Raw genomic sequence first — 24,690 nt, forward strand, 5'->3', positions numbered from 1 at the left:
TCCATGCCTTATTCACATTCAAGCTCGAGTCCTTGGCTGGTAGGGCGGGCAGGGGCGATGATGAAGGCAATCTCTGCTTTGCTGAAGTGGCTGACGATCACATCTCTTTTTTTGTTGGGAATGGCAGGTGGGAGGTTCAACCTTGGGCTTTGGTAATTTTGCTTACTGGATTGGCTCTATACTATCGAGGTTATAGACTCCATCTTGGTTGATGCGCTCCATTTAGAACCTATGACGTCCTAGATGTCCCTGAGCTTGGTCCGAAGAACGTGGAGCTCGGACAGCTCCTCATCAGTGATTACCTGCCTGGTACTTTTTTCAGCAAACAGCGAATATTCGGTTGACCGCTAAATGCTTGGCTATTCCGGAGCTTGGGGAGCTTGGGGAGCTGGGGGAACTTCGGGCTGCTCCTAGACCTTTGGTTCGACCTTCACAATGTCGTCGTCCCCGAATATGGCGTAGAGACCGGCCAGAAGACAGCCGGATTACTCACTTGATGGCTCTTCAAATGTGAAGATCTTCAATTATGGCACATGTACTCTGATGGCCAGGGAGCGTTCGACCTTGCGGAGGGTGTTGACGAGGAGGGCACGGTTGCTGTTGTGTCCAGCCAAGGTTGTGGGACTGATCGTGATCAGCCTTTCGTCGATGGATGTGGGATGGTATCGGCAGACGACAAGGAGGAGGGCGGTGGAGTCGCTGAGCTGTTCGAGGGTTTGGACGGGGGGGATGCGTGGGGTGATGATGGTGTTGAGCCACTTGAGCATCCTGGGGAGAAGTATCTTGTAGGCGGGAACTTGCTCCATGATAGCAAACTAATATTAACAGTATGAGTTCAATTTGGACTTAAAGTAATTATCAGTTCAATAATATAGCTTGAGAGAAAATAAATAGCCAACTTTTTAATACTCAATACAAGGAACTCCATTAATTAAATCAATACATAGAAAGATAGTATACGATGCCTATTTCATGACTGTTATACACTTTCGGTTTGAAAAGTCAAAATATTCTTTTCGGCAGGGCATATAAATCAAATGGCGCATTCATTCTTCCCAATTCGGCTATTTTTCGAAACAGCAATTCACTCTATTTGTGGGTCATCTTAACCTCAATGATTATAATAAGATTCTTATCAAATTTACAAAGCGGTCGATGCCACCAAAACCCTCCACTCGCAGAAGCGCCCCCAAGGAAGACAAAAAAGAAGACAAACCAGCTCCTCCTGAGCCAGACACCAAAACCAGAGGCAGAACAAGAGCGAGAGACGTGTCCCCAGTCAAGGATCAGGAACCCTCCAAGAAAGTTAAAGCCGATGATGTGGACGACTCCAACCTTAAGAAATCCAAGTCCGAACCCAAGAGAACCAGGAGCGACCTCTCGGCCTCCAAGAAGGCGGATAGCAGCCCTGTGAAGCCTGCTGCCAAGGAGCCAGCTAAATAGCCAGCAAAGTAGCCAGCTAAATAAGACTTGAAGAAGGTGATTTTGAAGGGCAGCGTCCCTGTGGACCAGTATTTCTCCCAGCAGGCGACATTTAAAGTGTTGGTGCACAACGGCGTCACCTACGCCAAGACTCTCAATCAGTCCAATATCCAAAACAACAATAACAAGTTCTACATTTTGCAAATTTTGCAAAACGAGTCCAACGCCAATCACTACATCTTCTTTACTCGTTGGGGTCGAGTTGGAGTCTAAGGACAGCGTGCAGAGATTCCTTGCTTCACCGTTGATGTCGCAATTAGGGAATTCGGCAAAAAATTGAGAGAAAAATTAAACGGAGGTTATAGAGAAGTCGAGATGAACTATGATGCCGATGACACCAAAAAAGATGAGTAATAGGAAAAAAAGAATGATACGAAAAAATAAGATCAGCCAGAAGTTCAGTCCAGCCTTCCCAAGCCAGTCCAAGACCTCGTGCGCCTTATCTTCGATATGAAGATGATGAATAACCAAATGAAGGAGATTGGTTACGATGCCAAGAAGATGCCCTTGGGAAAATTGGCCAAGAATAGTATCCTGAGAGGCTATGAGGCCCTAAAGGGACTTATGGATGAGGTCAAGGGAAAGAAACGTCATGAAGTCCTTGCCAGACTGAGCAGCGACTTCTATTCCGAAATCCCCCACGATTTCGGTTTCCAAAAAATGCAAAACTTCGTTCTAGATACTGAGCAGAAAGTCAAGCAAAAATTAGAGATGTTACAGTCGTTGGAGGACATCCAAGTCTTCACTAAGCTGCTGGACGAGGGCAAGATTAGCAACGATATGAACGAGCTCGACTCCAACTATCTCAAGCTGGGCATCAATATCACCCCTCTCGATAAAAATTCAGATACGTATCAATTGTTGGTGGAATACGTCTAAAACACCCATGCTGCCACACACACTGCCTATAAGCTGGAAGTAGAATAAATATACGAAATTAGTAAAGACCTTTAGATCGCTCGCTACAGAAAAGATATCCCCAACAAACAATTGCTATGGCACGGTAGCAGATTGACCAATTTTGTGGGTATCCTCAGCCAAGGACTCAGAATCGCTCCGCCTGAGGCTCCAGTTACCGGATATATGTTCGGTAAGGGAGTCTACTTTGCTGATATGGTCACCAAGTCTGCCAACTACTGCTTTACTTCCACCGAAAACAACACAGGATTGATGCTCTTGTGCGAGGTGGCCTTGGGAGAATGCAACGAAAAGTACTATGCTGACTACTATGCCAATTTGCTGCCCCCAGGAAAGATGTCGACCAAAGGATGCGGAAAGAATGCTCCAGGTGGAGGAAAGACCCTCGGGGACGTCTTTGTTCCTTGCGGAAAGGGAGTAGCCACTGGAATTGCCAACGTATTTATCTTTCTATTTAGTGTTCTCTCCTTTATAACGAATTCATTGTCTACGATCTCGCCCAAATCAAGAGTCGCTACCTCTTCAGGATGAAGTTCAACTACGGTAGAAGGTGATCATCAATAATCTTATATCATATAATTTTCCTTCACCTCTTTATGGCATATCTATAGGTATGGATTGGTCTTATGCTGGGATTGGTTTACGTATACGAATATAATCGATTGAATGATGGTGCTGAAAGTGTTGGTGGTTACGTTAGTGTGCCTGCAGGCAGCCCAGGGACTGTACTTTGGCATTACTGGCAAGCCCTTCTGCTTCGACATCGAGGAGGAACCCGGCAAGACCATCAAATTTTTCTATTAGGTGACGGGAGAGAAGCCCCAGGAGACACAGGTCCACATCGTTAGCGCAAATCAGAACATCGCTATCAGTCTCTCTGGCTCCAACAACAAGACCGAGCAAAGTGGAGACTCAACTCTGAATGTTTGCTTCGTCTCCACTGATGGCGGATACAAGTCGGTCTCAGTCGACTTCTATACTCACGACAAGGCGCACCTCCTCGAGCTGGCAAAGAAGAGCGAGATCTACGAGTTGCACACCAAGCTGATCGATGTGGGAGAGGGTCTCAAGGAAATCACCAAGAACGAGCTCTTCGAAGAGCAGCGCCAAATCATCCACGGAGAGATCATCACCAGCCACGAGAATAAGGTGAAAAACTTCGCCATAGTCAAATTGCTCGCCATCGTTGTTGTCGCCGTCGGACAGCTCTACCTGCTCAAGAAGATGTTGGACAAACAGGGTCAGGGATGGCAGCCAGTCTCAGCTTGATCATTCGCATATCATAATCATCAAAGATATCATAGAGTTCATGCTGGGAGGGAAAAACAGATCAAAGGATATCAGTCAGGACTGCCAGTGCCTCCTTCTTCAACTCTGCAAATGCCATTTTTTTTTGCTGGATCTTATCTTTCAGGTTGTGCTAGGGTGGAGTCTACATGCCGCTTTCTTATTTTTTCTACAATTTGAGGTCACTGCCCAAAAGACTGCTGAACTCCAGCTTCAGTTGCCGCTTTAGGTTGTTTTGCTAGATTGATTTGTCGCTAGTTGCATTTATAGCCAGTGATTTCGATGTTGGCAAACTTTCTGCAACGTCCTAGGGAATGGCTTGGCTGATTGCTATCTTTTCCTTGAGGAGCCTCCTTTGCTGAATCTAGCTTTATGATTGAAAGGTCATACTTTTGTCAGGCCTATCGTTTTTGTCTATTGCAAAGCTTTTGTTTTCAGAGGGGAAACAACTGCTGGGCATCCTGACTGGTGGCTCATTGAACTCAGTTGTCAATGTCCTGCTTGGCTTTTTGAAGAATGAAGAGTTATTATTCGATTGCTGGAAACTGGCAGGCGGGGTGTAGGGAGCGTGAGAATGAGGAGAAAAAGAGTTTGAGAAAGGCTTTGGTGGGCTTTTGCTGTTAATTGTTCGAGAGAAAGTGTATAGTTTTTGAGGTTTGCGCTGAGCTTAGCCACTCCACTCCATCTCGGCAGTTTTGAAGGATTCCTGTGTGTTGATGTTAGTGTTTGTGTTGTTTGATGTGTGCGTAGAATTGAAGCTTTGCGGCTCTCTTGTGAAGAGAGACTTTGGTGTTGAGTTGATGATTCCTGAAGATTTTTCAGAGCCACTGGCATAGAAAGATTTGATGTTTTGCTTTCCATCCTGCTTGCGCTGTTGGATAAATTTGGGCGCTGATACCTTCTCCTTCCTTCCGATGGGACTAACGGATTTATTCTTCTGCACGAACTCGGGTGTGCGTGCATCGCGAATGTTTGCCCACGCGCTATGGTTGTGGGTGATATTGTTGACGACGTGGCTGACATTGTTGTTGATGATGGTGATATCAGGAGTAAAGACATGTGATCTGGTCTCTTGCGGCTGCTTGTTGGTAGGAGAGGGGATGTGGAAGTTGGAAGTAAACTCGCTGGACGTTTCAAAGTGGGAGATCGGCTCGAAAGTAGCGGTTTGCTTGGCCTGTTTGGCGAAGTTTTCGAAGCTGGTCTCCCCTATGTTCTTGCTGCCGGGACGCTTCTTCAGGAAGAACTCGTTTCCGACCGGCTTCCCTTTCTTGTACTGGGAGGTGGTGCGACCCGAAAGAGCAGTTTGGGTCTTGCCGCCGTAAGAAAATGGCTTGAATTCCTATTTGCGTCCTGCCGAAAATAAAGAGCTACCTGGAGCCTTGAGTATAGGCTCCATGGTGCGCATTTCCCCTTTGCCGCTTTCGTGAAATACATTTTTGTATTCCTTGCGACCCATTTACCGATCTTCGCTGACGTAGTGCGGTATATTTTCATAGGGGGTACTGGTCTTGCGGCGCGGCCTTTTGAGCCGCTCCATAGCCTACTGCAGGGAGGCGCACCCGATCAGCAAATTCGCAACCTAGTAGTTTTTGCGGGCAGCCAGTCCCGCAAAGGCAGCGAGGGCCTGTTCCTCTGTGGTAAGCACGAAGTCCCGATGGTTGTTGGCGGGGCAGTCGCTGATCCACAGCTTCACCTCTCCGCGTTCGTTCACTCTCATCATCCCCTCCGCCAGCCTGAAAAACCCGTAGTATCCGGTTAGAGTAAGTACTGCTTCCAATGCCTGTACAAAGCGCGCGAGGGTCCAGTCTCCTTCTCTGATGGGCATGAGATGATCGGTGTAGACTGCGAAACTGCGAAAGCCCCTGTGCTCGTCATCGGAGGGGACCTGATTGAAATAGGCGACCCTGCAGATGAAGGGGTAGACGGCTTGGATTCTGGCGTTGTAGATGGTGACCTCCCTGAGCAATTCGGGAAGGGAGATCTGAACGATGAATCTTTGGAGGTGCTGGCGGGTGTTGCGGTTGACGAAGATGGGGGAGTCCTTGCTGATGGGCGCCCACTCCTTTATCACATCCGTTATGCTCAGATGAAAACTGCTATTCTGGCCCATTATTATAAGTAATACGAACAAACTCCCCCCCATCGCCCTCACCGATACAATATACACCCACTCATTTCCTCCCCAGGATAGAGGGCGTTGTCTTCGTTTCAAAGAAACGAATGCTAATTGCTGTGCACGCACCATTACTGAATAGAAATTAGATTGTTTGCAGAAGTATGGAAAGGTTGATTATAGCCTCCACTCTTACCATTGAAATTCATCAATTCCTGCATCATTTACCCCCCATCAGCTGCATGAACTCCTCCAAGTTGATATTCCCATCTCCATCTAGATCCGCAGCCTCAACCACCTCCAGAGCCTACTTTTCGCTCATACGCTCGCCCAAATGGTCCAGGCCCTATAACAGTTATTGCTTGGTGATTAGACCGTTCCCGTCCTTGTCGAAGAGCTTGAAGACTCGCAGCAGCTCATCCTTCTCGTTTCCTTGGGAGAGAGGTTGGCTGAATGGGGAGGAACTTACCAACTGAGGAAGTTTAGAAACTAGTCCAGCTATATGGTGCCACTGTTGTCCTGGTCGATATTGCGGATCATTATCGTCACTTCTTCCTCGGAAGCTTGGTAGCCGAATTTCTTCATCATAGTCCTCAGTTCCTGGATATGTTTAGAGTTACGTTGTGCGAGATCATTCCATCGCCATTGGCATCAATCACTTTGAAGGCCTGCTTGTACTCTTCGATTTATTCAGTGGTGAGTTTGGGGGCAGTCATGAATGAATATACACCGGAATAGCTTCTGTATTTTATCAGATGAGCGAGAGGAATGAAGCACAGGAGAGACGGCTTAGCCTCAAAGAGATGAGTAAAAAGGTCGAACAACAGATCTTCAGGTATCTGCCCATACACTCGCAACCTACTGAGTTAGAGCAGCAAGAGATGCAGTCTCGCAAATACTCATAGCCCATCGACTTTATCCCTCTCGGCTACGCAGGCGCAAACATTAATTCATAATACCTGCGTGGGTATCAATCCCAAAAGTTCCTGTAGTCCAACACAAAGCCATCCATCTACGAGGCCCGTCCCTAGACTCCTAAAAAGTTCACCATCAACACTCTTTCTTTGAAGCAGTTGTAGCCGCTCAAGGACAAGTGCTTCTCGCTGCCCAAGATAAAAAAGCGAAGCCCGCCCCGCCTCCCCGATAAAAATTCAGAAATCTAGTGGATAACTCCCTCCGAAATGATGGCAATGAAACTGAAAATCAGCAAAAAGCAATTACCCAAGCTCGTGCGAGAGCCCTCCCAGCTCGTCCTGGATAAGCGATACCGGAAGCGTATCTTCAACTCGGTGAAGAACGAGATGATCAGCGGGTGGAATATCCAGTAAAACTATCCAAACGATCTCTATGATTGACTCTATTTTTCCTATCCTCACTAAGAAATGCCCATTCCTTTGCTTGTCCGCCTTTGCGGTTAGCAGGTGCTAATTTGAATAATAATAATGCTGCCCGCTTCCTTCGACCCGCTTCTGCTCCAGGACTAATTGCTGCAGACCCTTCAGCGCAGTCCCATCACGCAGCAGTTCGCAGTCCTCAGGGTGGAGGAACTGCTCCAGGCGGTCATCGAAAAACCCATCGTCAACTCCCTCAAGGCGGACATCGAGAGGCTGCAGGCCGAACTGGCGGAGGAGAAACGGTTGAAACGCACCATGCGCAGCGATAGCAAACGGCACACCAACCTCACCGCTAAGGAAAGCGCGCAGAAGGAAAGCCATATCAGCAGGCTCAGGCAGGAGCTGGAGGACGCCACTCTCCAGCTAGAAGAGAGCACCAAACGCTGCGAACAACTGCAGCAGGTCTGTGAAGAGCAGGAGGATGAACTCAGCGCCAAAGCTGAAGAGATTTAGGGACTAAAGGTGGAGGGAATTCGCCACCAGAAAGAAGCGGAAATGCTCAGCCAGCGCAAGAACGAACTGGAAGATGAACTCAAGAGCAGGGAGAGGGAAATAAAAGCAACAGCAGAGAGAATGGCGGTTGAACAAAAACAGTATGAGACTCGGATCAGAGAGATAGAGATCAGCAGCATCCGGAAGGAGGAGGAACTGCACAAGGAAATAAAGAGTAAGATTTAGTTGCAACTCAAGGACAAGGTAGAGCACGAGACTGAGCTCAAGCTCAGGGAGAGGCAGATATAGTCTCTCAAAGAGGAACGCTTTAAGCTCAAAAACTAAATAAACGGTCTGAAAATCGACCTGGCTTAGCTCAAGAACTAGTACTAGTCCCTGAAGAAGCAGGAGGAGGCTTCGGGGGCGGAGCTGCAGCAGGTGAGGGAGGGACTGCGCCAGATCAAAGTGGGCTTTGAAAGGGAACGCAAGATGCTCAACAATCGCCTCCACGAACTCACCCGCACCTCCAAGGCGTACCTCAAACTCAAAAATCGCCTCAAGGATATCGCTAAGGCCTTCAGCGCCATCAAGAATGACCATATGCGACTGGGAAGGACAGTGGCGGACTTACTGAGAAAACTAGCACAATAGAATGAAGCAGCAGTGCGCAACCTTTTGGATGCAGTCGGAGAGAAGGTAGCTCGCGAGGTTGAGCAATTAGCTGTCCAGTTGAGAAGCCAAACCGACGAGGTCAAGTAGGCTAAAAGCTAGGCCCGTTCCAAGGAAGAGGCTCTCTAAAGGTTATAAAAGCAGTTGTCGACCGGCAGTAGGGAGTTGGCCGAGCTTAAAAACGATGCCAAGCAGCACAAGCGAGAGGAGGAGCGTTTGAGGCGCGAGCTGAAGAAGGTGCTCGAGGAGAACGAAGCCAAGCTGACCCTGATGGAGCGCAAATACGCCGAACTGTACAGCCGAGTCAACTACTGATCACTCCCGTCTTCCCTTACCATATCCAACATATTTGGAATCTGAAAAATCACCAGTCAGCGAGAAACCGACCTCTCGATCTCAATCATTGCGTCTCGGTAAATCCTGCCCTCGCGACGAGTCTGCTCCATTTCCCTTTGCATCGCCTCCCTCTCCTTTTTCTCGCAGATGAGGCGACCGATGATCTCGTCCGGGTTCACTCCCACGTAGTCCTTGGTCTTCTCCATTTCGATTTTGAAACTGGGGGTAACCTCAACGACAGAGTCAAAGAGATTGGACCTCGATAAGGGATGTTTAATGTGCCACTGGATGGCCTCGAAGGTTCTCTTGAGCTCCTTGACTAGGTCGTTTTTCTTGAAGGCCTTGTAGGAGCTACTGGCTGCCAATTTGAGCAAATCCACCCAATCATTGAACAGTTTCCTATTCTTAAGGATAAATTTCCAGGCCTCTCCATCCCCAAAGGTAACCTTGATGCGTTTGTCCTTGGCTACCACTTTCTCCTTATCGGTGAGTCTCTGTACTTTTTGGAAGGTGGGCGATTCTTAAAGCGGTAGAAGTGTTCCTGATGAGCTGATGCGATTGGTGATTCCTAATTCAAAGGCATCGACGTTCTTTTTGACCTTGAGTGCGACGATGGCGTATTCTTTGAAGATGAAGCCAACATCCACGATTGAAAAATATATCTCGAGGTCTTTGTTGGCGTAGTAGCAGACATCGTTGCATGCCTTATCGAAATTCTTACGGTCCCATTCTTAGAATTCACACACCAACAACTTCATCATCTTCCGCTATACGCTTCCTCTCTACATCAGCAAATAAACGAAACTGTATATAGCATAAATTGATGGCTGATTGAATCATGTATCATATTCAATTAAAGAATTTATTCATTCAAACCAAAGATATCGAAATAGCGGTAGAGGATCATTCCTAAATGGGTGTGGTGATTTGGGAACAGAAGTAGGGATGCTTGGTGGGTTCCTTCATCACCACCCAAAAGGTAGAATCTAGGATGATGTATTTGGGCTTTACTGGATCCCTTTGGAGGACTTTTGTCTTCGTGGCTACTATTACTCCCATGTTTTCCACCTTTGCGCCGCACTAGTCGATGCTCAGTCTCATCTTCTCGAGAATGACTGCAATCATATAGTTCTTGAGCTCGTTGTTGGCGAACTGAAGTCCTTAGAACTCTTTGAGTAACCGCGTGATGTTGAGGTTGACGCAGGGCATTTCGAAGTAGTCGGCGTTAGTGAGGCCGCTGCCTCCCTTTTTTTCCAAGGCCACCACTTTTGCAATCACCTCATCCACTGTTAGCTGTACGGGTGATTTGACGAGGAAAAGCAGGTCCTTTCCGTGGGCGTCGGGGATGTGCACTGTAAAATCCTTTATGCTTTCGTAGTGGTGGCAGATCACCTGTTTCTTTTGGTTGTAGTTGGTCGCGCGGAAAGAACGAACTGGGGTCATATTGAAGAGGAACTGCTGGTCCTCCCTCAGGTCGAATTTGAACTTGAAGGATATGGACTTGCTGAGGTAGGCGTAGGCGATGATGTCGGTGGGGGCTAGCTTGAAATCGATCTGGCCGATGGTGGCCTTGGGGAACTTTTTCTTCATGGAGGCATTGATTTCCTTGACTGCTTCTGGCCCGTAGCCCGTCTTGACGTAGAGGCTGTCCTCGGAGATGTGGGCGGGCTTGAAGGGGCAGGTATTGAAGTTGCGGATGGTGGCCAGGATCTGCGGGTTTTAAGTGAGCAGCGCGATCTTGCCCAAATTAAAAGTGGTCTTGAAATCGTTCCAGGCCAGCGAAAGGGCGCCTCCCCACACCACATTCCCGCCGGCAGTAGCGAAGGCGTTGTACTTATCAGCGATATCTTTCTCCATGATAAGAATATATTCGCCCGCAGAGTCATTCAAGGGTTAATAAGTTTTTGATCGGAGCATTTCCGACGTTTAAGGATTGATGGTATTGTGGATCATGCATCGTCGTAGTCTCTGTGCCTGTGGCTCTTCTCCTTCTTCTCCTTTTTCTCTTTTTTCTCCTTCTTCTCCCGACTGCCCTTGCGCTCCTTGCGGTCGTGCTTGCGCTGGCTGCGAGAACGCTACCGGTCCTCGTGGTCGTGCTTGGCGCGCCTCTACTTCTCCTACTTGTCCATGGTCTCAGCCTATTGACGGGTTAAACGCAGGTAGCCGCGACCGCCTGCGAATCTGCGGGGTCTCCATCTCAAGATTGTCCGACCTACATTTCAAATGAAGTACCTCTCTAGTAATCAACGATAATCTTGTGACCATCGATTTTGCGATAGTTGGCGTTCTTGTAGGCGGTCACGAAGTCTTCCTTGCTGTCAAACTCCACAAAACCGTACCCGCGGGATTTGCCCTCCTGGTCGCGGACGACTCGGACGGACTTGATAATGCCGTACTTCTGGGTGGGGGAAGGGATACCTCAAACTCGTACTTGAGAGTCTTCTCGGTGGTTTTATAGCTGAGGCGCGCCACCAGCAGTGTCTTTTCAGGGTCGGAGGTCATCTGCTCGTCTGCCCAGGGATTCCACTCCTCCATCTCCAGCTCGATGCGGTGTGCGTTACGCTCCTGCCTTTCTCTGGCGATGCGGACTCTCTTTTCGTCTCTGGTTTCTCCCTTTTCCTTTTCCATCAAGTTTTCATTGGGGATGTCGAACATGGAGGGGATATCTTTGATGGTGGTGGTGACTGGGTCTAGTCTGCGGCACTTGGGCTTGACTGGCGCTTTGAGGAAGGAAATCTCGTTGGCCTTGAAGAGCTCGAGCACATCGCTGGGCATCTCGGCCTTCATCTCGTGGAACTGCCGGTGCTGCGTGGAGGTGTTCATCTCGAAGGGTTGCCCGTAGCGACTATTGTACTGCGGTTGGCCGGTCAGCGAGCCCGTGAAACGGCTCGAGTGCGAGTACATGTAGTAGTCCTGCTGCATTTATAAGAGGTTATTATTATACGCAGACCAATCAGGATATTACTTCGGAGAGTAATCCTCCCGCCGCGCAGAGAGGAAAAGGTGAGAAGGGGAGGAAATAAAGAGGTGGGTTTATGGTTGTTGATGGCGATATTATTATTTAATTGCGGTGATGTTCGGCAGGTTCGTCCAACTCGCCAGGACCACAGTCCAGAGGGCGCCCATCCTCAAGGCTGCAAGCCCCGCCATCATGCCTTCGCGAACTGTGCAAGTGTACCCAATCACTGATTCAGACAGATGGTCAACAACCTTATGGGTCTAACCTCCATCTCCAACTTTCACATCTACAACCTGCTGCGTGTGTTGTAGAAGAGCGAATGCCTGGCTGAGAGCGAGAACGAGCTGATTTCCAGCCAGAGTACTCTGCTGGCACAGGGCATCAGCCTAACCAATTTAATATCCACAGTAGCAAAACTTCCACGCCCCCTCCTCGCATGACCCTCATCCTATCCACAATCACTCTCATCATCACCCTATCATCACATAACTCCCTCCCTATTCACCCCACTCCCATCCCTAATACCACAGTCGCAGGCGTAGCGTTTAGAATATAACGCCTTTACGTTGATTATTAATAAATAAATGTTGGAGATGGGCGTTCTGCATCATCCATCCAGAAGAGAGCATCCCTCAATTGATGAATGGCAATTTTCTCCTCTTGAGGGCATATCTTTCCTCACAATAAAAAAAGAAAGAAGAATTACCATCACGAGTGTAGTCAACGTGTCTGAATGTAAAGATGCCGATATGTCCTTGCCAGCAAAGATAGAGCAACGTTTCCTTAATACCATCCTGGATTGCTTTAGTAAAAATAATGTAATTTTTATGTTTTAGAACGTCAAGCAAAAAGTTGTAATTCTCTTTCCGTTTTTTAATTCCCCGCGTTGTCCGCTACCGTAAAAAGTAAAATAAGGTAGAGATAGATCAAGGGCAGCCGAGTACTGGCTGGATGTGTATGCGAATATATGCATCACTCTTAGAAATCGCTGAACTGGAAATAATCCAGACTTGGAGAGGTTACAGGGCTCTCAATGCCCATCGAAGCCTACATTTTATCATCGTCAGTTGCAGGTTTCTATTTTACGGGCGCGATTTTATTTTTCCAGGTGATTCGTTTGAGAAAAAGCCTTCTATACTTGCGGATCCTTTTTTCCTTGGTGCGGGCTTCATTGGGCTTTTATTATTGGCTGCACAGTTCCAGCTCCATTTCGTTCTGCATCGGGTGCTCAGCTTTAAATTAATGATTATAATCCCCCCGTGAAATACACCCACTGACCGCCGAGCTTAGGGTCAGTTTTATTTCCCATTCGCCTCCTAGGGGCTGCCTGAGGAGCCGCTTTGCTGTTTTAGAGGGGTTTGGTTATGCAGATCGGTATTTATGCCCGCGAGGGAAAGGGCAGAGATTATTTTGGAAATGCGCTAGCAGGAACCATCCAAATCGATCACGATAGCCGTTATTTTGGTAGCCTAACTGTGGCTCTAAGCTAAGATTGCTCGATCTGCCAAAAAGATAAAAATCAAGGTTTCTCCCTTCTCAGCCCCACCGTTTCGCCTGTGGCTTCAGAATTCCCTCCAGCAAGAAGAGAGGAGGGATTATCAGTTCGATTGTCACTATTTATTTCCGAAGCCAGATTTCGAGAAAGCATTAAAAGCATATCAAACGCCCTCCAACGCAGAGATGGGTTCATGCCTGCTTTAGTTTTGGCAGGTATTTTCGAATTTAAGCAATAACTGTGATGATGGAAGAACGATTATATATTATGCGTGGGGAATATAATGCTTGAAACGAAGGGAAATAAAATAGTTGCTCTTTTTCGGAGATGGAAAAATGCGAAAGGGGGAGTGATCTGAGTTGGCATGGAGTAGGTCAAGGTTAGAAAAAATCAAAGATGGTGCGATGCAGGGAGGTCTATACGCGCACCTCCAGCAGGTCCATAATCACCAGTACTGCCAATAGGATGACCAGCACTACGAACCACCTCTTCTCGAGTTTTTTGTCCTCCTCGTACTCCCCCACCAATTTCTCATTTTCAGAGACTTCCTGGTCCAGCTTCTTGAGGTTGTCGCGACCGATGGCGTTGATGTCCTCCAGTATCTGTGACCCCCTTGCCTCCTTCTCTTCAGGCAGTATCTCCTCGTATTCTGGCTCCTGCTTCTTGGTGGGCTATCGCAGTTTGCTGACCTTGGTACTGGTCTCCCACTTCTTGAGGCCTTGCTTGTAGCGGTAGTCCTACAGGTCTGACTGCTAGACTCTCGCCTCGATCTTCTTGGCCACCCGCTCAGCCTCCTGACGCACAGTATTGGCCTTGTTGATGGTTTTAGTTTTGCTGTTTTTATGAATGTAGTTGGGTATTTCGCTGGTGATGGTGTCTCTGAGTTTTCGCCAATCATCTGCGATTTAATCATACTCGAACTCCACGCTTTCCCTTTCTCGTTCCCCTCCTTCTCCGCTCGCCCTTAGTTCCCCGGTACTATCGGAACTATCGAGGCCGCTATTGCTTTTCCTGCGCCTGTACTTTTCGAGGTTGTTATTGATGCGACTATCGATGCGGGCCAGTTGTTCCATGCGCACCTTCACCCACTGGTCGATGTGGAGCGCACTGAACTCCTCTATCTTGCTCATTATACTCAAATAAAGCAAATACCGCCCAAAGCCTAATATAAACCTATCACCCTATCGCCCCACCGCATAGACTAAACAGGAGAATTATCTGCGACAACTTTCAGGGAGTATTACCTTAAATATGGTTGAGGAACTATAAAATAATATTCGAAATCGAAGATGGCTTTGAAGTTAGCAATACCACTTATCACCATTGCGACCATTGCACTAGCAGTCCAAGGCTGCCAGCCGAACAACCAGATCAGCAACTTCTACTCAGGTAAGTCACTCCTTACCCAGCGCGCGCATTATTCGAGCTTCCTGCCAATGAGAGCACATCATTATCCTTCAGTTACCAGACATATAACCTAACCCTGCCGCACCGATATGACCGTAGTAGTACTCTGCAGTACGCTTTCGCGCTGGCTTAAGCTGGCGCTTTGACTGGTAACCTTTCCTACTTCGACCTGCTGGTGCTGAAGACATTCGAGGCCAACCTGATAATAAATTTCATCTACGAGCCGAGCAAGTGGACGAGGGCGGCTTACAACTACTGGGTCTCCTTCCGCAACGATATCTACCTGGGCGTCGAATCCTTCTCGGTAGAGCAGTTCGCCAATAAGGAGAGTGGGAAATATGAAATCGCTTGCCTGATCAGGCAGGCAACCGTCCCCACGGGGGCAGTTGCCCTGGTTTTCTTGAGTGGGATTAGGTTCAACACAGCTGGCGGATCGTAGGGCACAGGCTCAGCTTCGTGATTGGGGAGCAGTATGTGTCAGAGAGGAATTAGTTGGTCTTCTCCTTCACATGCAATACCACTTTGCCGCTCAGTTCGGTCACCTTCAGCTACGTGGTCTTCGATCCCAATACCCTTCCCCTGGGCTCCTACGGCGGCACTGTCAGCTCCGTCCACCTGGCCTCCACCAAGCTCAAGGACCTGAGACACATCTTGCCTGCAAGTACCGCCTACTCCTTCTTCGGAATATCGTCGATTTAGGCCGACTATGCCTTTTCCCTCTCTTCGGTCCTCATGGACAATCTCACCCTCTCCTACGGGGTGAATACGTGGGAATAGGTGGCGCTTCTTTAGTTGACCTATGTGATGGTTGGACAGACAGCCGCTACTGCCTGCCTCCGCAATTCGGATTGCATTTCGAGTGGAGAAGTTTACATCTTCGGCAAGAGCTGCGTGGCCAGCTGTCCTCCCACTTCAAGGCCTTTCAACTATATCGACGGAGCTGTTGAGTGCGTACCTTGTCTGCCCAACATGGTCTACTCGAATGCCACCAGAAGTGCGTCTGTCCCCCAGGGTTCACCATGCAACCAAGCGGCTGCCTCCCCCAAGAACAGTCCAGCGGAGTCGCCTACAACCGCGCAAGCACAGGCGATGCTCTTCTAGGAGCGGACAGCAGCAACACTCCCTGCTTGAAGATAGTTCGCGTGTAATCCAATAACAGGAACCTTTTCGTGACCATCCAGGCTGGCAGCCAAGTTCTGCAGGACCCCCAGAGCAGCACCAAGAACTACATCCAGTTGAAGTTCGGCAACTGCCTACCCAGTTCATACTACTGCGCCACTGCAGAGGAAGACGTCACCCAATACAGTTGCCTCGCACTCTTCTCCCTAGGCATTCCAAACTATGTCTACATCACTGCTTCCTGCACCCTTTCCACCAACGGAAACTCATGCTCTGACAGTTACGCCTATTCCCGAATAAAAGCCAGTGACAGTTTGATATACTTTTCATTTATGGATAAGTCCTATCTATATTTAATCCCGTCATGATGAGATGCGGTTATATTTAATCTACAAGCATGATGGGTTGGGGTTGGGGTTGGCCTTGCTGTCTCCCGTCTGGCGGTAGCACTACCTCCGGCTGCATACAACGTGACGGCCTCGCAGGAATTGGCTAAATTGGCGGCATTGCCTTCTGCAGTAAGACCTGTGTAGATGCATGGTCATGCGGAACTGGTAAGGGAATCCCCATGGAGGAGCCATTCTATATCGAGCATCCCATCACCAAGGCTGCCGGCTATGTGGGCTATCACTCAAGAACAAACTAAGTTGTTCTGTCCTTCCGCGGGAGCAGCAATGCCCAAAACTGGATCTAGGATGCCAACTTCTAAAAGCTGGCATATTTCCGCTGTCCGGCTGTCTCATCCACGCTGGCTTCTACACCGACTACCTTTTCTTCGAGAAGATTCTGACCGAGAAGACACAAGCTCTCTTGGCCAACACCCTTCAGCCAGTATTGTCACTACAGGGCACAGTCTAGGTGCAGCTATCTCCGCCATTTGCGCAATTTAGATGAAGTACAACTTCCCCGACAGGCGCGTATCCATCCACAACTTCGGCCAGCCCAGACTCGGCAACATAAAATTGGCGGAACACATGGCTCAAAAACTGGACGCCATGTACCGAGTGGTCCACAACCGCGACCTTGTCCCCCATGTGCCTCCAGATCTGCCAGGCTTTGACTACCACCACCCACCCTACGAGGTTTCTTCAACTCAGACCTCAGCAGCTATAAGGTGTGTGACTCTACTGGAGAAGATATGAGCTGCAGCAACAAGTTTTTCCCTGCGTACGATCCCAACGACCATGACCACTATTTCGTATATATCAGCCAGGTGCAGTGCTGAGCCAATGATAACCATCATATTATCATCTCACTTCTCCTTTTATTAGTATAGGCGGATCTAATGTAAATGGGGTCATTTTTGCCATTCCTGTCACATATTAAAGATGTTTAATGCTTCTTTAAGTCTTTTTCTTGGATGATTGGTGTAATTCTGACGAAATATACTTATAAAAGCAGGAATTCTAGGATGTGATACGCATATGGGGCCAAAATTAAAGCTCTTGCCAAGTATACTATAACAGCAAGGAGAGTACATCTATGGCCCAAATATGTCGAACCACTGTATGAATATCTAATAAATAAGCATTCTATTTTATTCTTTTATCTTTATTTGGTTTCAAATTGGAAACATCATTCAGTAGCAGGCTTTTAATTTGAAAGCATTACTATTCGTTTTGGCAGCATTTCGACTTAATGATAAAGCTTCCTAACGTGATTCTACCTGAACTTAGTGCTAATAGCTTCATATCTTAACCAGTAAACTATTTTTTGAAAATCATGCAAAATAAATCGTAGAAAGTTGATGTAAGGATTTTTTCCAAAAATCTTCTGGATAATTTAATCAATCCCAATATTTTTTTTGAGATTTTTATATTCCCAATTATTATTTCATAATATGGAATTCATTAAAAGTAAAACATGACAAAAAACAAAAAAAACATTACCATTGAAACGAAAATCTCTTCATTTGTCGTTTTATCTTCTAATTGACTTTTTAGTTTTTTCTTAAGAACTATGTTAAGAAAAATGAGAAATGGTTCAACTTTATAACTGAGTAAAAGAAAACCTCAATAATCTTCTAAGGAATCCGTTAGAAATGGGAGGATAGTCAAAAATGCTCATTTTTTGAAAATTATGCTCTAGAGCATTCGATCTTTAATCATAATTTATAACATATCCATGAGCTGGGAAGGACAAAAGGACAACCAGGATGGGGACAGCCAGGACAGCAAGGTCAAAAGGTCAATAGGGAGGATGGGGACAACCAGGCCAACAACAGCAAGGAGGATTGGGGCAGCAAGGCAGCAAGGACAGCCAGGCGGGTGGGGTCAGCAAGGCCAACAGCCGCAAACAGGTGGATGGGGACAGCAAGGTCAGCAAGGCCAGCAGGACAGCAGGCAGAGGGAGGGACCAGGCCAAGGCCAGCAGGGACAGCAGGGCTTGGTGATGGGGCAGCCAGGGCAACAAGGACAGCAAGGAGGATGGGGACAGCAGGGACAGCAGGGGCAAAAAGGCCAATAAGGTGGCTGGGGGCAGCAGCCAGGTTATCAACAGCAAGGTGGATGGGGTCAAGGTGAGCATATACACCAAGAAGGCCATCATCCCTCTGAGGGTCAATGGGGGAATCAGGGTCAAGGGCAAGGCCAATACGGACACCAAGGGCAACTTACAGGTGCATTCAATCCAGTTCCCAACCAGTCTTACAAGATAGCTCTTGCACATAGGCCAAATATGGTCTGTGACTCCAGTGGAAACCCAAAATAAAAGTATAGACTAATCCTTTGGTCTTATCACAACGGTCCAACCAAAAATGGCAGTTCGTGCCTGACGGTCAAGGAAACTACAGCATCGTTAACTTGGAGAACAAAGGCACCCTTGAGATTCCCGACCACTCCAATGGCCAGCAAGGCACCCAGCTTCACGTGAGCAACCTAATGGCACATCAACGAGAAATGGAAAGTTGAACAGGAGCAGGAGGCTATTCTATTCGTTCTGCACTAAACCCCAAGCTTGGTTTCAATGTGCTTGGCGCAAACTGCTATGAAGGGGATAAGATTGGAATTTGGCCTTATGAGGGAAATAAAAACGAGACCTGGACCATCGCCCCCTGCTGATACAACCATCATTCAAATACAAGCTCAATATTAGCAAATATTAAATCGCTATCAATTTTGCCAAAGCTATGCTACCAAAACTTGAGCAGGAGCATACCCTTGAGGAGAACTTTGAGATGCACTGAGGAATAAAACGAAGTGTTGAAAAAGTGTCAAAATTATGCTCTTTCCAAGCATACAATTGCGCATATTAGGAGTGCATCTATGGCCCAGGATATCAAATCAAGCATTCTATTTCATTCTTTATTTTTTATTTGGTTTCAAAGTGGACATCATTCAGCATACTTTTAATGTGAAAGTATTAATAATCACTTAGACAGCAGTTTTCTTGAGGAAACGGCTGCTCAAAGTGATTCTATTGAATCTTGGTTAAAATAGCTACTAATCTCCACCAGTATTTGATACTTTCATAGGCATACAAAATAAATTCTGGAAGCTTAATGTAAGGATTGATTTCAAAAGGTCTTCTTGAATTTTAATGACTTGAGCTTTAGATGGCGTAAAATCTTATCTTTATGAAAGATTAATAGTCGTATATCAACAGGAATAATAAATAATCAACTTCATATATTATGTTTTCATATTGTAAAAAATTTAAGTTCTCTAAATATTCATTCGAAATATCATTCATACGCTTTTAGTATTTTTCTTAAGACGATGTAAAGGAAATGTAAATTAACGAGTAAAAGGTATCCTCTCAAAATCATCGAAAGAATCGCGATGGAAATGCAGCATATCCAAAATATTTTTCTGAAAATTATGCCAACAGCATTCGATCTTTAACCATAATTTATAACATATCAATGAGCTGGGGATAACCAGGCTAACAACCGTCAACAAGCGGCTGGGGGCAGTTAGGTCAAGAACAATTGGGGGATTGGGACAGTCGGGGCAACAAGGACAGCAAGAAGTATGGGGACAACAAGGGCAACTTACAGGCGCATTCAATCCAATTGCCAACCAGCGTTACAAGATAGCCTTGCCCATCAACCAAATATGGTTTGTAACCAAAGCGAAACCCAACAATATAAGTATAGACTTAACCTTTGGTCTTACAAGTACACTCCCAACCAACAATGGCGTTCTTGCCTGACGGACAAGGAAACTACAGTATTATTAATTTGCAGATCGGAGGCGCCCTTGAGATTCCCGACACCCAACGGCCACAAGCACTCGGCTTCACGTGAACCAGCCTAATGGAACCATCGACCAAAAATGGAAAGTCGAACAAGGAGCAGGAGGATATTCTATTCGTTCTACACGTAACGCCAATTTGCCCTTAATGTGTTCGGTCAGAACTGCATCGAGGGAGATGCGATTGGAATTTTGCCTTATGAGGGAATAAAAACCAGACCTGGACCATCACCCCGTTTGATGCAACCCTCATTCAAATAATATCTCGATATAAATTGACACATATTTAATAATTTTGCCCAAATTTATGCTAAAACATAGGAATAATAATCTAATTTATTCTACAATAAGGCTTAGATTCCCACATTATGGACACTTATGCCATATATGTCATACATACACCCATTTAATGAATCTTTAAGTTTATAAGCAACTGATATAATTTAAAAATGAATAAGTCTTCCTCCATCCTCTCCTAATCCTCGCGCAACGTAAGCTCCTTTTTTAACGAATCCTCACAGTCGATTGCCAAGTGCTGTGAGTTCCGCCAAAAATACGAAGATTGCTATCGTGATATGTCTCAGGCTCGATATAGAGTCGCAACCTTAAGCAGGAAAACATATCTTTGAGGAGCACTTTGAGAGGCACTGAGGAGTAAAACACAGTGCTGAAGAATATTCTCGCTAGTAAAAAAGAAATCATTGGAAAATTGAATAGAGAGGCCATCGCCAGCAACCAAGAAATTAGTCGACTTTAAGATTAGATCACATGATCACTGAGCATTGCAGCAACAGACTAATGGAAAGCAGGAAATTTAGGAAGTAAGGGTCAAGATAACTGAGGAATACCGAACCTTAGAGAGTCGTTATGAAAGACTGGTGAAAGATAATTAGAAATTGGTAGGAGAACATCAAAGATTGAAGCAGGAACACTAGCGAGCAAGATAATAGCATACAAGGGAAGTGCAGAAGATAACACAGGAGAAAGATTACACCATCACTCAAACACATCAGCTATTCTTCAAAAAATTGGAATAGTTTGGCAACACCTTTAACTCCCCAGCTAAATCTCCAACCAAAACATCAAAAAATAGCCAACTTTCTCTACAAGATAAAGCAAAACTCTCCAGCAGTCACTTTGAAGGATTTGGATATGAGTTGGCCTCTTTTAAGTAGCGTAAACAACAGCAAGAGGGTAAGTATGAGCAAATCATAAGAATAAAGGACATAGAAATATAGACTCTGAAGAGCAAAGTGGTTGAACTTTAGGCTCAAATGGCCTAATCTATGGAATTGTTTGAGTAACAAATCGCACAAACCAAGCAGCTCAAGCAGACCATTTCCCAGCATCAACAAAACATAGAAGTAAATGAGGTCAACAAAAGTCGTCAATCCTAAAGGGAGCAACTACTGCTTTCAGTCGGGAAGAGAATGCAGCTATGCTCAGGAACTGCTTGATTGATAGTGCAGACCTCGTTGACCGATTGCTCAACGCTCTTCCATCAGGCAAAAAGTTCGAACTTGAGGTCTTGCTGAAGGAGGCATAGGCTTGCTGCGAAGACGCATGCAGGAACACCCTCAGAAACGCCATCGGAAGCAAGCAGTACGAGCAGACCAGCAGAGCTTTCGAGGAATTGCGCCAAGATTACGAACTGCTTCAGCTCAAGCATGCCACTTTGCAGCGATAGTACACGTAAATTTTAGAAGATAACCAGCGACTAATCAAATATAGCCATCTCAGCAGGTACAGAATGATCCGGAATAACCCACCTCTCCTGGAAAGCACGCCCAACTTGAGTAGTAAACGCAGGGAAAGGGAGGACTCAAGCAACAAGGAAAACATGAGATCCACAATCAACCACTGATAATCGTATATTAATTACTTCTGCAAACTCATAAATATCACTGATCACCAATTCTAGTGGAGGATTATCTTGCGCTTGATAGTTTGCTCTGGAGTTATTCCTAACAGTTGCGAAATAAAAGTGATCAAATATTGCTGCACTTCCTTAGGTCCACAATAAAGAACTCTAAATTTCTATAGATTTTGGCTCTGGGAGATGAAATCCATGATCTTGCCTGCCTCTTTTTCGAGCAGTCTCACCATCTTTAACCCTCCTTAGCGGGTGCAGGAAATTATCTCGCATGATTCTTCTTTTTGATTAAGCAGATGATGGTGGTGCATTTCGTCACTGTAGCTGTTAGTATAGACTAGCATGCATTTCCAGTTACGCTTTTGCTGCTGCTCCAAAATCCACAGAAAAGGAGCAATTCCAGTCCCAAGAGTAACAAGTAAATTGAATGGTCGGACCTCCTAGGGCAAAAAATCACCCTGTAGAATCTTTCCTTTGCGGCTTTGGCCTTGGTTTCGGAAAAGATCGTGGCTGCAAAGTCCACGATAGAGACGGCCCTCGGTGATTTGATCCTCGACTAATTTGATTAGAAGGTAGATTTTGTTGCCCTCCACCTTTGCGATTGAGTACTTGCGGCCTACAACTTCGCTGGCGTGCGACAGGAAGTAGTTGAAATCAAGCTTGAGTTCAAAGTCCTTTATGAAGTCAATCACATTTCTCTTATATTTGCGGATGTAGTTGAAATATTCTTAGAAATCAGTCCCAAATTCAGCGATTTTGGTCTGAAGCATGGGGATTAGTGGAGGCTGCGAGCTGCTAGCGTTGTGGGCCTGTGAAGAAGAGTAGTTGAGAGTTGAACTTATGTTGAGATGCTATGTGAGAAGTTTAAGGACGCTCGTTTCAACACCCTGCCACTCCACAGCTTAAGACCCTTCTTTGCCCAATGCTGCAGAAGCCACTCAATATCTTCACTCCGGTTGTGGGGGAATATCTATGCACATCGCCCTACCGAGCCTGCCCGCCCAACACACGTAGAGTTGCCCAAAAAGTTCTCCTTCCCTTCCTGTTCAAAGCTCCTCAACCTTTTCGATCTCAAACTCAACTCATCTTCCAAGTTTCTCAGTGATGGAGTGCGAAGCTGTACTGGCTCACCTTCAAATTTCTTTGCATTTAGTCGCAAAAAGTTAGTCACTTCAGTCCTCCATGTTTTTAGATAAGCGTGTCTGTAGCCTTGTGGATCCATATCGTCTCCAAGTGCTATTTCTACAAACTCTTGCGCTCCGAGCATTTTTAGACGTTGGCGTAGCTTACGAGCAGCCATGCCAAAGTGATCGCCGTATGAGCTATCCCCGAGGGAGTAGACAGCGAGCGAAATGGGATATTTTAGCTTGTAATTTTTAGCCATGAGTTGCTTCCAGAAGGGACGCATTCGGTAGGGCGGACTTCCTTGCCCTGTAGTCGATACGAAGAATATCCATATGCCTGGGAGGAGCTCAGTTTCTTTGCATAGCTGCTGCACTGAGGCCACTTTTATATGCTCTTCCTGACAATGGTTAAGAAACTCTCTCATCAGATCCAGAGTATTGCCGGTCTCTGAGGCCCAGCCAACATGCACTTCCATTATAGAAAGATAACAACATCAAATTGCAAAAAATCATCAAGCCAAAGATAACCTCAAGACTATATTTGCATCATGGGCCATTTCCTATATGAAAACTTAACATTTTCAACATTTTTTTGTTTGGAATAAAATAAGCAAAAACATTGATCCCGTTTGCACCCCCTTAACTTCCCCTGAGGGCAATTAAGTTATTGAAATTTGCATAAGGAATTAATTTCTCACGCAATAATGCTCTCGACGAGATCTTCAAATCCTTTTTTGTTTAATATAAAAGGGGGACAAAAACTTTGTTTATAAGTGCAAAGTGTTAGACGCCTTCTGACTAGCCTGAAATCAGCTTCTTCCAAACATTTGGCAATAAAAGTGATGGATGACCGCTTAAATATGGCTTTATAATCCAATAATAGCCTTTACTTATTATGAGTTTGATTAATGGCAAATATATTTATTACTGAAAACCCTGCTAGCTCATCAAAGGCGTATATTTTTCGATATTTTTTGTTGCATATAGTGAGCTATGCTTAGATAATGGATGAAGAATCATGGGTAAGAATCATTTTTTATTCTCGATTCAAATATATTCTAAGCATTAACTCAAAACATAAAGTTTTTAGATTGAGCTTTAGTTTCTATTCAAATCGGGTACTTTTTATTGACCAAACTCTCCAAATATTGCCCTCTTTTTTACTTATGTTGTTTTTTCGAGCCGGAATTATTTTTACTTCGACTTTTATCAACTTATAAACTTATCTCTCAACATAGAAATACCTGTGATGAAAATGGTTAAAAATTATCATCAATAAATACTTTCCAAGACTTGTAGAAGGAAAATAAAGCATTACACGATTATCGTCAGTAGAAGATAAAAATTTTACTCCATCATCATAAAAATGTTAATGTACAAGGCTAAATGGAAGAAAGATTGCCATTTAAGGTAGAATTTTCAATTATTATCATTTGTTAAAATGAATTGTTTCAACAAGTTGTATTTATTCGAAGCCAATTTGTTGTGTTTGTATAATATTTAAGATATGAAGAGCTTCGTAAATGCCGTTGCCTTGCTAGTCTTGCTCGGCCTGGCCTCAGCAATCTCCATGAAGGGCCATGAGGAGTCCTTGACTGAGTTTTGCTGGAAGGACAGCTACGGAAGAGGAGTTGGAACTATCCCATCCGTATGCCCCAGTGACAAGGATAAAATCGGACTTCTGTGCTACAGCAAGTGCCCTGCCGGCTACAAGCGGTTCGGCTTTGACTGCCACCAGCAGTGCCTTTCAGGATGGTCTGACCAGGGACTCTTCTGCAGACTTGCTGAATACGGCCGTGGAAGTGGTTATCCTTGGAAGTTCGGAGATGCTTCAATGACAGTGGAATGAGGGAAGATGTGAGAGAGCCAACGGAGGAGCTGGAACTTGT

General features: G+C 45.9%; 1 protein-coding gene across 1 annotated transcript; it reads right to left on the reverse strand.

Annotated features, from left to right (window-relative positions):
- Window positions 1-17,790: 17,790 nt before the first annotated feature.
- LOC116245117 (NADPH-dependent diflavin oxidoreductase 1) lies at window positions 17,791-23,277 on the reverse strand. Its single transcript, XM_031616818.1, has 3 exons — window positions 22,666-23,277; window positions 18,362-18,487; window positions 17,791-18,162 (listed from the first exon to the last, which is right to left on the reverse strand). The coding sequence occupies exons 1-3, from the start codon at window positions 23,275-23,277 to the stop codon at window positions 17,791-17,793; spliced, it is 1,110 nt and encodes a 369-aa protein (XP_031472678.1).
- Window positions 23,278-24,690: the final 1,413 nt, after the last annotated feature.

This window comes from Nymphaea colorata, unplaced genomic scaffold (assembly GCF_008831285.2).
Source record: "Nymphaea colorata isolate Beijing-Zhang1983 unplaced genomic scaffold, ASM883128v2 scaffold0518, whole genome shotgun sequence".
Taxonomy (NCBI): Eukaryota; Viridiplantae; Streptophyta; class Magnoliopsida; order Nymphaeales; family Nymphaeaceae; genus Nymphaea; species Nymphaea colorata.

What these genes read in the sequence shown, in the direction of transcription:
- LOC116245117 (XM_031616818.1), bottom strand. Translation starts at nt 23,277, where the DNA reads ATGGAAGTGCATGTTGGCTGGGCCTCAGAGACCGGCAATACTCTGGAT. An exon ending in GTGTTGGGCGGGCAGGCTCG is followed by an intron (nt 18,488 to 22,665) that starts GTAGGGCGATGT and finishes ATGTGCCATTAG; the next exon opens with GTTGCTCACGTGAAGCTGGG. An exon ending in GGCACGAACTGCCATTTTTG is followed by an intron (nt 18,163 to 18,361) that starts GTTGGACCGTTG and finishes ATTGACCCTCAG; the next exon opens with AGGGATGATGGCCTTCTTGG.